A 12745-nucleotide genomic window follows, 5' to 3' on the forward strand; every position below is an offset into this window, starting at 1 on the left:
GGTACGGGGGTTCTTTAGTTATCGTAGGCGGGTTGGTTCCGTTATTGCAAATCTCTTCAAATAAACGCTCTAATGTTTTCGAAATGCCAGTTGTGCTAGATGCCATATTTTTAATATCGGCCGACTATATCGTGGTTATCGGTCAAGGCGCTTAGTTATCGGTATCGGCTCAAAAATCCGACAACGGTCAGGCTCTAGTTATCACTACACAATTCGTGTTCTGCGATAGCGCTCTATTAGTAAGTCGGTTCGGTATGCAGAGTACAAAGCTCTTCAACTCCCCTTTGTAAGCACTTCACGACGGTCATCAACGACATATTACGGCCGATAAGAAAATTCAAAGAACCGTACCGTCGTCGTCGTGTACTACAATACGGTGACGCCAACATAAACGCTAAATACACAAATATCGTTACCGACTTCGCCACGCAAAATTGCCTGCTACAATGCCTTGAATAAATCGACAAATTGACCGAATTGATACATTTACCGCTTCATGAAACTCATACGAAATGTCGCCCGATTTGGGCTATCGAGTGTCCAACTGACGGGTAGCGAGCGGCAGCAGACACGCGGATGTTGTGTTAACGCGAACCTGATCTTTTAAACGCAATGCAATTCACCTGTTAATCTCGTCATGCCATGTAGCTTTACGGCTTAACGGCTTTGCCGATACACGGCCTCGCGTCGTGTAAGTACACATGGCAGAACACATAACCTCCATACCAACGGGTGCGATTATATACAAAGCAAAACAGATGTAAGGCATCCGTGCCTGATTTCAGGAATAAAGGACAGGATTACTCTGCGGCCGTCTTAATGCAAAGCATAAGTCTTTCAACACTGCAAGGCGACTGCAAAATGTTCGAAGCTTTTCCAAATTAGACTAGAATTAGAATGACTGAATTCGCAAAAACTAGGATTGAAATAAATTTCGAATTATAAAAAAAATCAAGTTCAGTACATATAACGAATCGCAGTTCACGTTTTTCAGTTCAGTTTTTTTTAGTCAACCCACGGATATTTAGTTACAAAATTGTGTGAAATTAGACATCGAGCCAAAAAATTTGACCTTTTTTTTTTAGTCAACCCGCCGGTGATTACAGTTTGTATGCCCAATTTTCGGTACACAAAATTTGGGGGGCGATGATCGGTGTTGACCTTGAAAAGGGGGCAATGGTTCGAAAAAGGTTGGGAACCACTGGATTAGACCTAAAATTTGAGCATAAAAACATTTAATAAATTACATTAGAATAAGATTACCGGCATTGCTCTTTAATTAGTCTTATTTAGGCGACTAAAATTATCTAGTTGTCGAGGTCTGTCCGATATCAGCAGGGAAAATCATACTGATCGATTCAAGAGCGATGTTATAGCACTCATTAGACGTTTCAAATGGACCAAACCGAGTGTGTATTCTAACATCTGAAGGATCGCCGCCTTTGGTCACGCCTGAGATATCACCGTCACGTGTCATTAACCAGCCCAGATATATTCACTCTCAAGTTTACGTTCGCCTTTCTTGCGTCACACTGTGATAGTCTGTTATATCATCATACAATGACATCTTATTTGAGGCGTCGCGCGCTTTCCAGAATTTCGCCGAGTCTAGCTGAGTGTTGACAGAGCGTATCTGGTATGTGCGTTTGCCGGGTGGTAAACGTGAATTCGTGGCCCGACAACGGAACTCATATCCGTCATCAAGTGCGAAGTGTCAGGAATTGGAAATTGGCAAGTCATAAAAACGGAAATATCAGCAGTCTTAGCCGAGGGAGTGTGATCTCGAGTATAAATATATCAACGGGATTTTCGGAAGAGATTGATACGGCAAGGTAACTATAAATAATAATACGTCGTAATAGTGCGTCGTGCATTGGACAATTAACAATGCTGAACATCCGTGAATCTGAACACCAGGATTAATGCTTCGCCAGTGATGACTTTGAGCTAACAATGGCTGCAAGAACATCACACAACAGAACACCGATATTAAGATTCACGCCCAACTACGACATATGTTTACTTGTTGTTCCCCAGCTAATTTTTTCAATGCGAGACTAAAACTAGAAGGTCTCACTTCAGAATCCGCACATATAGAACTAAAACTAAAAATGAAAAAACGGTAGTTAATTGACCATCAAATAAGTAGATTGGTAGTTTGTACAAGTCTGACAATTGAACATTGAATGAGAACATATCTGTGTGTTGTAATGTGACTTATGCGACTAATTTCTAACCAACCAACGCACATGAAAAGGTCCGTCACAGGATATAGGAAATCCAGATGTTCAGTCATTCACTTATTCTAGCAGTCTAGCACACATTTTCGCTTCGTTTCGCGTCTTGTATACTTGTGACAATGTCATCACGCTACACGGGGTCAAAAGAGCGAAACAGTTTTACGTGTATCCACATAAACACTGGATCGGTAAGCAGGAATTGTAAACAAATATGCCGACGCCAAGATAAGAACAAGGCTACAGAGAGGTCGCAGTTGCGATCAGATATAACGACTTACACCGTTGGTCATACAGCTTCAAGACGGACCTGTTTGCCGATTATTACTGCTGTTTAGCTTCGGTACCGCAATTTCTCAAAGAAACAATCATAAAAGCACGTTCGACCGTTCGTATGTACCTGTGGCTACCGGAAACCGACGGGTTTTTACTTTTTAGCAACGCCGCACCAAAGATGAATAAAGCTTCGCCGGAGTACCGTACAACTAAAATGCGCTGACGATTCTTTTGTTAGTCGGCCCTCTGTGACCCTTAGCACACACGACGCGCATAGCTATTGATATAATTGAAGTAAGATGTGATGGGCGAATTAAGGGGCAAATATCGCGACCGCAGACGGACAAATATTCGGTATACAAGATGGATACAAATGAAATATGCACAAAGGAATATCACTAGACTTGTTTCAAAGCGGTACCATACCATCTCAAGTTAGGATAAAAATACAATATCATATCGGGGCGGGGCCCCTATTGTAGGCCCCGATTATATTAATATTAAATTACATCCGAAGATTTTCGGCTGAAACTCGTCACTGGTAATCTCAACTAGTTCCTGTCGATTGCCAGCCTAAAATATTCAGCTTTATTTCAATATGAATATACCATACAATTTAATTATACATTGAAGTTTTCTACCTCCAAGAGTCTGTTCGGGTAAGGAAAGAATCAGTATCGACATGACATAACCAATATGGCATATCGCGTACATGTCGGTATGGATTATTGTATAATCTAACCACGTCAGCGACATTAAAACATAATAAAGGGACACCTGAACTAAGACGTTACCTTCGATGACTTTTTCTGTGTTTTCGAGATTTTTTAGAGTAATTCGAAGCACAGAGGCCGATAACACAAGACGGTCTTCGACTCGATTTGCAAAAAATATTCTGGTGTTGCCTTCCTTCACCTTGGAAAGGACATCACCGGTCAGGGCACGAATGTCTTATCAATTTACAGAATAGAGCTTACATCGGACTTGCAAAAGGACGGGTTCCCGAGACCGTGTATCTCAGCGAAGGTTCTCTCGAACGCCTCGTTCAGCATTTCATCGTCCAGCACGCGGAGTAAATCAGGAATGATTCCTTTGCCTTTCATAATATTCCATATCTGAACGCGTAGTATCAATGACAAAACACTGTACGGAAATCGATGCATTGGTGCGAAATTCCAGCGCAGATTGCTGATAGATAGTCGTGTTAACTAACGCCATTTCGCCGCAGGAATTCGAAACACGCACCGACCCGAGGTGATGGCAGTAATTGGGCTCAGTATTCAGACTGGCACTCGGAGTTTTTTTATAATCATATTTAACTAGGTTTCGAATTATAGCTACACCGTGTTTTTTCAAATGATATTATAATTAGAATTACCGACTTTACGAAATTGAATAAATTTCAGTTCACATCGAATCAGACTTCATTCTTATAAGCGCGAGAATAGGAATTGTCTGTACAGCATGCTTGGCTCGTTTTGCGCCATCAGTTCTTATGTAGTATTTTCAGGAAAACCAGAATTTATATTAGAATTACCATCAGAGCATAGAAACATTTCACAAATTAGATTAGAATTAGAAAGTACAGAATTCTACCACATAGGTGACATAGCTATGCGGATCATTGAAAGTATAGTACGTAATTAGGGTGATGAAAGATGGAAGACGCAACGAGCCAACAACCTACCTGAACGGTGCAGGAGTACTTCCGAGGGTGCGTCTTTTGACAGGACTTCACAGTCGCGGTTACTATCACAGACGCTGAGTTATTTCTCTCCACAATAGTGCCCGATACACAAGGAGCATCAGTTGAAACAGCCCGTATAATGCGTGCACTTTCTGCGCACGTCCAGGCAAATCCGAGAATAATCAAGGTAAAACAGAATCTTGATGAAGTCATCGTCAAGACGATCCAATCTGACCCGCAGACAGTAACTAAATCCTATCCGGTGTATGTCTTCGAGATGGCGTACTCCAGACTCACGACTCTCCGACAGATCATAAATCAACTTGGAGGCTTGCGATAATATTGCAGCGGCCTATATATAATCTATGTAACACTTGATGGCTGCCGTTTCATCTAACGGCGATCTGAACTGGGCAAGAGAAATGTCTTCGATAACGAAGTGCATGTAGTACGTTCCCATAGTTATCTTCCCATAGTTATCGCCGGGAATATTACTAAGCCTTTCATGCGAGAACTACATAACTACCAATTACCGATAACAAAACTGAACAACGTATTACTCCCCGAGGCGAGCACCGAATTGGTCACAAATTACTTTTTAATAGCCATAAAAAGAATCGGAGGAATATATGAATAGGATTTCTGAGCGCGGCAGATTGTTTATAGCGTTGTAAATTAGAACCTCATATTCTGTAACGATTGCTTTGCTTAAGCCTTCTGCTGCACCCCGTATCAAGATCTGAGCATCGTCTTTGCCCCAGTCTTGCTCAAATAGAAAATGTTCAGATTTTCTAAATTGGGTCAGAACTATAGTTATTGATATACAAGTTTTTACAAATTTGATTAGAATTACTGAATTCGCCAAAACTTGAAAATTGATTAAAGTTCAGATCTTATCAAGCCAGCGTTCATTTTCATAAGCATGGGAGTGGCAGTTGTATGTACAGCAAGCTTGGCTCGTATCGTACTATACAGTTATCCTGTAGTAGTTTCAGGAAAACCAGAATTCTCAGATTAGTCTAATGACACAACTAGAATTATCTAGTTGCTCTAGTCTACTCTATAATTGTAATGTTGCAGTCACTGACTGTAGTATTCGCTTGTCTTAAGGTCACATAGGCCTACTAATGGAAGCAAATTCCATCCGCGCGGCATATTAATTTATTGATATGTAAATAGGGGCCTACGATAAACTTAAATTATCGTAGGCTCCGTGTGAATCCATACCTGTGAACAACACCGCAATCTGCAGAACAAGACACCCTGCCTGAATTAAACTAGGATCTACGTACTACATTTGCATACCAGTACAGCCTTTGCGTTTGCATTTCCCACAGTCAAACATTGCGAGTAGTGACATTTTAGCAAACAGCGCAGTACTAACATCAGAGGCTACTCCCTACCAGCGTTGCCACTCAAGGTTCGTGATAAAACACAAGTGACATGATTAACGATAAGTGAAATGCATTGATTAAGACCAATAAGGCACCGACACGAATTAGCGAATACAGAATTATTGAAGTCGTCAGCAATTATTTTGACATCCAACAATAATCCTAAGTTTTACATTTATATATCATGCATGATTATGTATATACATCATGTATTACAGTTGAGCCAAGCAAGCGATGTGTATAATTCTCTTCTAAACCAACCGTAGACAATATCTAATTATATCATATATTTCATACCGTTAAAATAGCGTCTTTCGAGCAAACGTCCAATGATTGTTGTTTTCTTTTACACGAAAGAACATGAGATTTGTAGCATTTTGATTCAGAAGGCATTAGAACGCTAAATCGAGTCAAAATACACTAGATCTAGCGTAAAAAACACCAGGAGCGGGCCCACTGCTCACCATGGGCAAAAACAGACTGTTCACAATGTTATAGCATCACTATATGTCCAACACATGAACGCATACCGAGAACATCGAGTGGTAAGGCAAAATAACGTAACAAACAATACAACGATTCCCCTGTTGCCCATTAGGGTTGTTCAGATTTGAAAAATTGTCAGGAAACTTCGACCATTGTGATCCAAATGATGGTTTAGTACATAAAAACACTTTTATGAGCAATTTTGGTCATCTTCATCGTGATCTTCCTTTTCCTCAAAGCCCCCAAAGATCCCGAGGTCATTTCTCCTTACTACAGCTGATACACCAGAGTGTTTACGTTGACGTAGTGCTCTGTAGTGTTGATCGTGTAACCAGTTTGTAGCTTTTGTGATGTTATCAGTTGAAAACGGTTGTGCAGAAATAAGGAATTGCAAGGTAGTATATTTGTTTTCAAAATTGTACCTAAATGTTGTCTTATAAATATCAGATGTATCTCCGTTTTCTTGTTCAAAACCTGTCTATCGTGTTCATGGGAAGCATTTATTAGTTGCACGGGTGACACTGATTTGTTATGGATCGTACTTCGAAGCAGCGCTGTTGGGTTGCAAAGTCGTGAACAAATGCAGAGATTTGCAACTACTTTTCCAGCAGTAAACGTATTAAAAGGTGTATGATATGTAATGTCAGTAATATTTACCTCAATTTTAGTTTATCTGTAACATAACAAGTAATTCCATTTGATGGTAGAGTGCAATTTAGTAGAAGAAGAATGCCTGACACAAAGCGGAGAAAGGTAGTGCCGGATTCACCAAGAACAAGATCGAAGTCTGGTTACTATTCGAGCGGATAGTCATCTGATTGTATCAGTCACTCCCAGTTCTAAAATATCTGCTACATCTGAAAGAAAACTGCCCTAAGACTACCAAAACGCAGGAATTTCTTCTTCAAACTGTTGGAAGAGGTTGCCAAACTTCATGCCGCTTGAACTTTATTATCTTCAAAAGAACATGTCAATTGCGATGAACTTGATAAGTTGGGGGACCTTGGACATTGCGACGCAGTTGTCACCATCTCAGAAAAATGAAGACATCGCATTTTATGAGGACCTATAGTATTCTCGCAGTGCACGACTCGCAGGAAACATCAGACCTTTGAAAGAAACCAGGCTGAGATCAGTGACGAACCTGTTTCAGCATCTGCGAGCATAAGTTCTAGTGATGAATTTGCTACATTAATGTCCTCATCACCTGGGAAGGAAACCAGTACACCACCCTCTGATTATGATGCTGTAGTCAAATATCCTTCATTTATTGAACTTCAAGCTCCTAGAAACTTGTTAAGAAAGAAACATTACTGATGAGCTGGACCGCCTGATTGACTGATAACCAAGCAACTATGCTACTTAGTGCTTTCATGCAGGCATGCGGAGGGAATTTTGATGCCTTTGTGCTATCCATATCAAGTATAAAAGAGACATATAAAGGCTAATCGCCGTAAGGTTCCACATGATATATTTGAATCATTCCAACAAGAACTACCCAATCCTGCTGCTATACACTGGGATGGAAAGTTGACAGAAGACAGATTTGGAACAAACTATCAAGCATTGGCTGTGATATTGTCTTCTTATCCTCAGCATACAGATGGAAAATTACTTGGAATTCTCAACATATTGTCAATGATAATACCAATTGTCGCAAGCAACGAAAATGTTATAACGTGCTGATTATTTTTTGCCATAAGCTGCTTCATAAAGTTTGATTATTCAAAATGTTCTCACAAAAAATTCATTGGAGTTTCAGAAACATACATTGCCTTCACTTGACTCTCTTGTTGTTACAAGAGCAAGCCTTGTATCATGAACTTGTTGGATTTTCACAATGTTGCTCAGTAGGTACCCTTGTCATATTCCACACTATGGCAACCTCTTAGACTGTTTGAACAGGACAGTCCTGCGTTTTGGTCGCCTTCGGGCAATAAGTGAACGGGAATATTGAGTAGTGGACTTGTCTCTTGTTCTTTGCAGGACAGGTACAACCGTTCTCCACTTTGTTTCAGACATTCTTCAACTAAATTCAGGTCCTCCATCAAATTAGACAACTCAGTATTTTACAAATGAGCTGAAATTGTCCGGAGGCACTGGCATTGTACATTATATTCCTACTTATAGATCTTTCACCAACGTTAACAAAATAAAAGCAACATGGAAATGCATGCAATTGTCTCATTCATATAGCCTGACTAGCTGTAGCAGTGGGCCAATAGAGATAACAACACATGTACCAGAAGGTCGCACTGGCATATGTAGTTCAATACGATTGCCAAAAAGATATATTACCATGATATTTATCACCTATAGACGGTCGTTTTCAACTGCAAACTCCAATAAGGGTACTATCATCACCTCAGAGCACTGCTTTACAATAAGAGCTAGGTAAAAAGTCTGGGGAATCCCCAATAATTAGGAGAATTGGCCCCTGATCTTTGGGGGCTTTGAGGAAAAGGAAGATCACGATGAAGATGACCAAAATTGCTCATAAAATTGTTTTTGTGTACTAAACCATCATTTGGATCACAATGGCCGAAGTTTCCGGACAATTTTTCAAATCTGAACAACCCTATTGCCCATTCTTGTGTTCAGTTAAGTATACACACTACACAGCCTCCATTTACGATGTATACACTAGTCTACAGCTACACCAGTGTGAGCTCGTGATTACCGGACCACAATCTGAGATTTAGACTTTGTCTTCCGACACATGTCACTTCACTTTCATCCCTTGCCCTTTTATGTTACCTTGCATTACATTTAATTCAGAGTACAACTGTACAACCTCCTATTTACAGTTCGCATGCCTAGACGGGTGTCTGGTTGAAAAACCACTACAAGACCGCTACGCTATCATATCATTTTATCGCAGTCTTGTGGTGTTTTGAAATTATGAAACTATTTATAAACTGAACTGAACTGAACATCGACAAATCCACTAACGGCAGCGAGCATAAATCACTTATATCTCGGCAAACCACCGAGAGAACTGCTGAAATCTATCGCTGTGAAGTCTTCATTATCGAGCTGGTACTGAGCGTGAGCGAGTATCTTTCTCCCTTCGATTCGGTTTCTCTCTGACGATTGAGCACGATGGAGACGCCATTGACTTCTCCTTTTGCACCATCTTATGGAATTGCGTGTTGTATGAAAAGACTCTTGTAGCTTGTAGGTACTAGGACTTCAATGTACAATCGATATTCATATTACAATAAACCTGAATATTTTCGGTCGATACTAGTCTGGGGTAATCGTCTGCAACTAGTAACGAATTCAAAGGAACATTGTATATCTACACTCTACAGTCTTGAGTCGTGTACGATGTGTCAATTATGCCGACAAGTTCACTTCAGTTTATTGAGTATTTTATCTGATAAAACACCACAAGAATGCGATAAAATGAATAGATAGGAAGGATCCGAACCGACTTGGCGAAGTCAATCAATCCGATGCCACACCAAGGCTTTCAAATATTGTAAAAAGTGGAATTAATAAACTTGAAAATATTCGGCCGACCGCACGTAACTCGATTATCGCGTGTATGGCGGCCGTCACCATGCAATTCGAAATGGCTGCCAAATTCTGAGAGATTTTAATTCAAATTGAAAATGTTCTTCGCGCTTTGCGCCATTCAGGAGGCTTGTAATATCGATATTAATGTAGTCGGATTCTTGCAATCTGAGCCCCACAGTGCATATCCGAACCGCAGATGAAAATACCATGCCCCATTAAGAAAAACTAATTTGAATCGTGTGTGTCTCACGAAAGAAGTTTTTGGTACGTTTTAGCATATTTTGACAATGCTGACAATCATGATCGGAGGTCAAGAAATAGCAACATGATTAATAACGACTGGCCCACGCAAAGATGCATCATCATTAATTATGCGCCCTAAATTTTCGGATACACGCCCTCCATCAGCTTTACCGGTACATTCAATCACCTGTGCGGAGAAAGGATAAATATTTGATATGAATATGCCCCACTACCAATATTATTGGCGAAATTTATTCACTGATATGAAAACATTCATTGTCTAACGATTCTCAATACCTTTTCATAACATAGTCGCGATTTCGAGGCGCATAGCAAGCTGATATAAATATAGAGGTTACCTGTTCAGGCGCCATCGCGAATAGCGTAATTATTGGAGGACTTACTACGGATATAGGCGTAGTGTGTGTGCCTATATTTGTGCCTATGTTGATCGCCGTATGGCGGCGCAAGATCAACGTTTGGGAAAAGTGGCGAGATAGCGTAGTGGTATAATCCACAGCTAGAAACACCAATGGGTGGTGGGTTCTAGTCCGACCGAGGTGGACTCCAGAATTGCTACCGAAATGTGGGAGATTTATCTAGGCTCCTCGTCGCCATCATGCCCACGTAAGTGATGTATTAAAAAACCTAGAAGTGGGCCGTGCTTCAAGTCGGCAGCTACGGAAGAAAAAAATAAGAAATATCGGCCTTGTGTAAATGACCATTGTAGTCGACAAATACCCCTAATACCACAAACAAACAAACCAACATTTGGGAGAGCGTTGACGAAGTGCTATTTTAGTCCTGACTCTACCTAGCACTGGAATATTCCGACCTTTATTAGTTTTATATTAAGTAGGCTGTTATTCCACCAGCTTGTGGTCCGATAATACTTAAGTGAATTTACTTCCAAGTTTTGTGAGTAATTGGTCACTCTTTGAGCTATGTCGTTGGCGATTCGAATTATGTGCAAGTTTTAGTAGCCGGCGAAGATCTATATAAAATTCTGTAAAGTAGGTATTTTCGTAAACGCTAGGGATGGTGTGAACCTCTAAAAGGTTCAGGTTCGTGTGAACGCGAACCTTTTTAAAAGGTTCTGTGTGAACGCGAACGTGAACCTCATGACGTCACGTGACGTCATAATGCTAATTCCAAGCCTATTTTTCAACGGAGTATTAGCCTATATTAATGTACAATTGTACAAGATACCTAGCGACGACTCGTGCCACATAATGCCACAATGCTGAAGTACATATTGGCGTTTTAAATGTCGCCAAATGTTTAAACTGAGGCAATCAAATGATATAATAATCCCATAAAATCAATATCTTCCGTCGCTTTGCCGACAAATTCGACGAGGCCTACCTAGGGAATATAAGCTTACGCCTTAACGGTCTAGGCCAGACCGTGCAATGTCGTCGGCGTCTGAGTATTGTTACATTGATATTGAGCAGAGTGTAAAACAGGTGTCTATACTTGCCCCCGATATTGCCCCATTAACAAGTTATACAGCAGTAGCCTACACCTCAATCGCACGGATTTGGTTTCAATGATACATTAATTAACATATTAAGTAAAGATTGACCCCGTACGCCTGCTTGATTTTTTACATCAGAAAACAATATCAATCTGATTGATTGGTTGAATTATCATCATTCGCTCGTGATGTTGTGGGATTACGGGTCAAGCTCACAGCAGAGAGTTATATCTAGCTTTCCGTTTGTAATCACGAACGGAAAGCTAGATATTTCGAGCAAACTTTTGTAACAAAGCAAGTAAAATTTTTGAGATTGCCAAGGTGCATGCTCGTTCATTGTTGATTTTTTATGCTGCCAGCGCCGTGCATAGAGTGGCCCGCAGTTGAAATGCTATAAAGTTGAACCAACGATGTTATAATGAAGTCAAAATGGGAATATATGAAAAAGGTTCACAGTGCAGAACCTACCAAAGTTCTGTTGTGAACGTGAACCTCGAAAATGTAGAGGTTCACACACAGAACGCGAACGTGAACCTCACGTTCAAACCAATCCTAGTAAACGCTACCTCGGAATATATCTATCCAGAAACAAGACAGATGATTATGCTCATGCACAATTGGCGACGCCAAAAGTTGTCATAAGCAGTCTTTTCTGCCAAGGAAAGGGGCCGCGGTGTTTATGAGATTTGGAGTTGTGCTTATACAAATAGAAAATTTACGGCGCAAGGTACTTCACAAGAAAACAGTGATGGCACAGAAACCTAATCCGCGATGCGGCCCTTATGACCTATTTCATATGCATATTTGACTTCATATGTGCTCCATTCATTCCGCATTAGACGAGCTAGCATACGAACATGTCTGATTCCGAGGGGTGGTCAAGACGAGAGGTTCGAGTTCTGTGTGTGAGCCTCAGAAATTTGGAGGTTCACGTTCCCAAATGAACCTTGGTACGTCGCGTCGTATTTTCGTTGATTTTTCTGCCAACTTTGGCGTTTGCTGCGTCGGATTCGACGTTCTGATCGCATTTTATTACTTTTTCTAGAAAAAGAGAACATTTAGGCGTCCTCCAAGGACACTTTCAATTTACTGAAAAATGATGACAAATCCTCTTAAAAGAGGACATATGGAAACCCCATTACAATGATGCATTCTCTACATCAATTGAATTGGTTAATTAAGCAATATTTTCTGACTACCATCCTGTAGATTGCAGTATATTTCGTTCTTGCTATTTTGAGATTGCGGGGTAACCGCATAGCAGAGACTTACCAAACATACACAAACGGAAATCTGAATATATATAGCAAATATTTGAAATTAGCAAGGTGCAAGCTTTTTCAGTGCTGAATTTCTTTTCATGCTGTCAGCTTCCCGGGAGAGTGGTTTGAAGTTGAAATGCGAAGAAAATCCCCCAGAAATA

General features: G+C 40.5%; 1 protein-coding gene and 1 long non-coding RNA gene across 7 annotated transcripts in view; one reads left to right on the forward strand and one right to left on the reverse strand.

Annotated features, from left to right (window-relative positions):
* LOC145453292 (agrin-like) overlaps positions 1-5000 on the reverse strand; it is a 78622-nt gene extending 73622 nt beyond the window's left edge. For 2 of the 6 annotated variants that reach the window (XM_080331274.1, XM_080331270.1), the window contains exons 1-3: positions 4201-4986; positions 3491-3628; positions 3308-3428 (exon numbers count right to left, since the gene is read on the reverse strand). In XM_080331274.1, coding sequence (XP_080187400.1) covers positions 3308-3428; positions 3491-3628; positions 4201-4413 — 472 coding nt within the window. In that variant the 5' untranslated portion in view covers positions 4414-4986. Of the gene's footprint in view, positions 1-3307; positions 3429-3490; positions 3629-4200 lie in introns of all 6 variants that reach the window. The other 4 variants (XM_080331275.1, XM_080331273.1, XM_080331271.1 and 1 more) reach the window with 3 other exon arrangements.
* Positions 1590-3930, forward strand: LOC145453319 (uncharacterized). Its single transcript, XR_013919721.1, has 2 exons — positions 1590-1832; positions 3479-3930. It is a non-coding gene; the product is annotated as an uncharacterized LOC145453319 (long non-coding RNA).
* Positions 5001-12745: the final 7745 nt, after the last annotated feature.

The sequence above is a fragment of the Botryllus schlosseri genome, chromosome 13 (genome assembly GCF_051294905.1).
Source record: "Botryllus schlosseri isolate E-star chromosome 13, Bs_hap1, whole genome shotgun sequence".
NCBI lineage: Eukaryota > Metazoa > Chordata > Ascidiacea > Stolidobranchia > Styelidae > Botryllus > Botryllus schlosseri.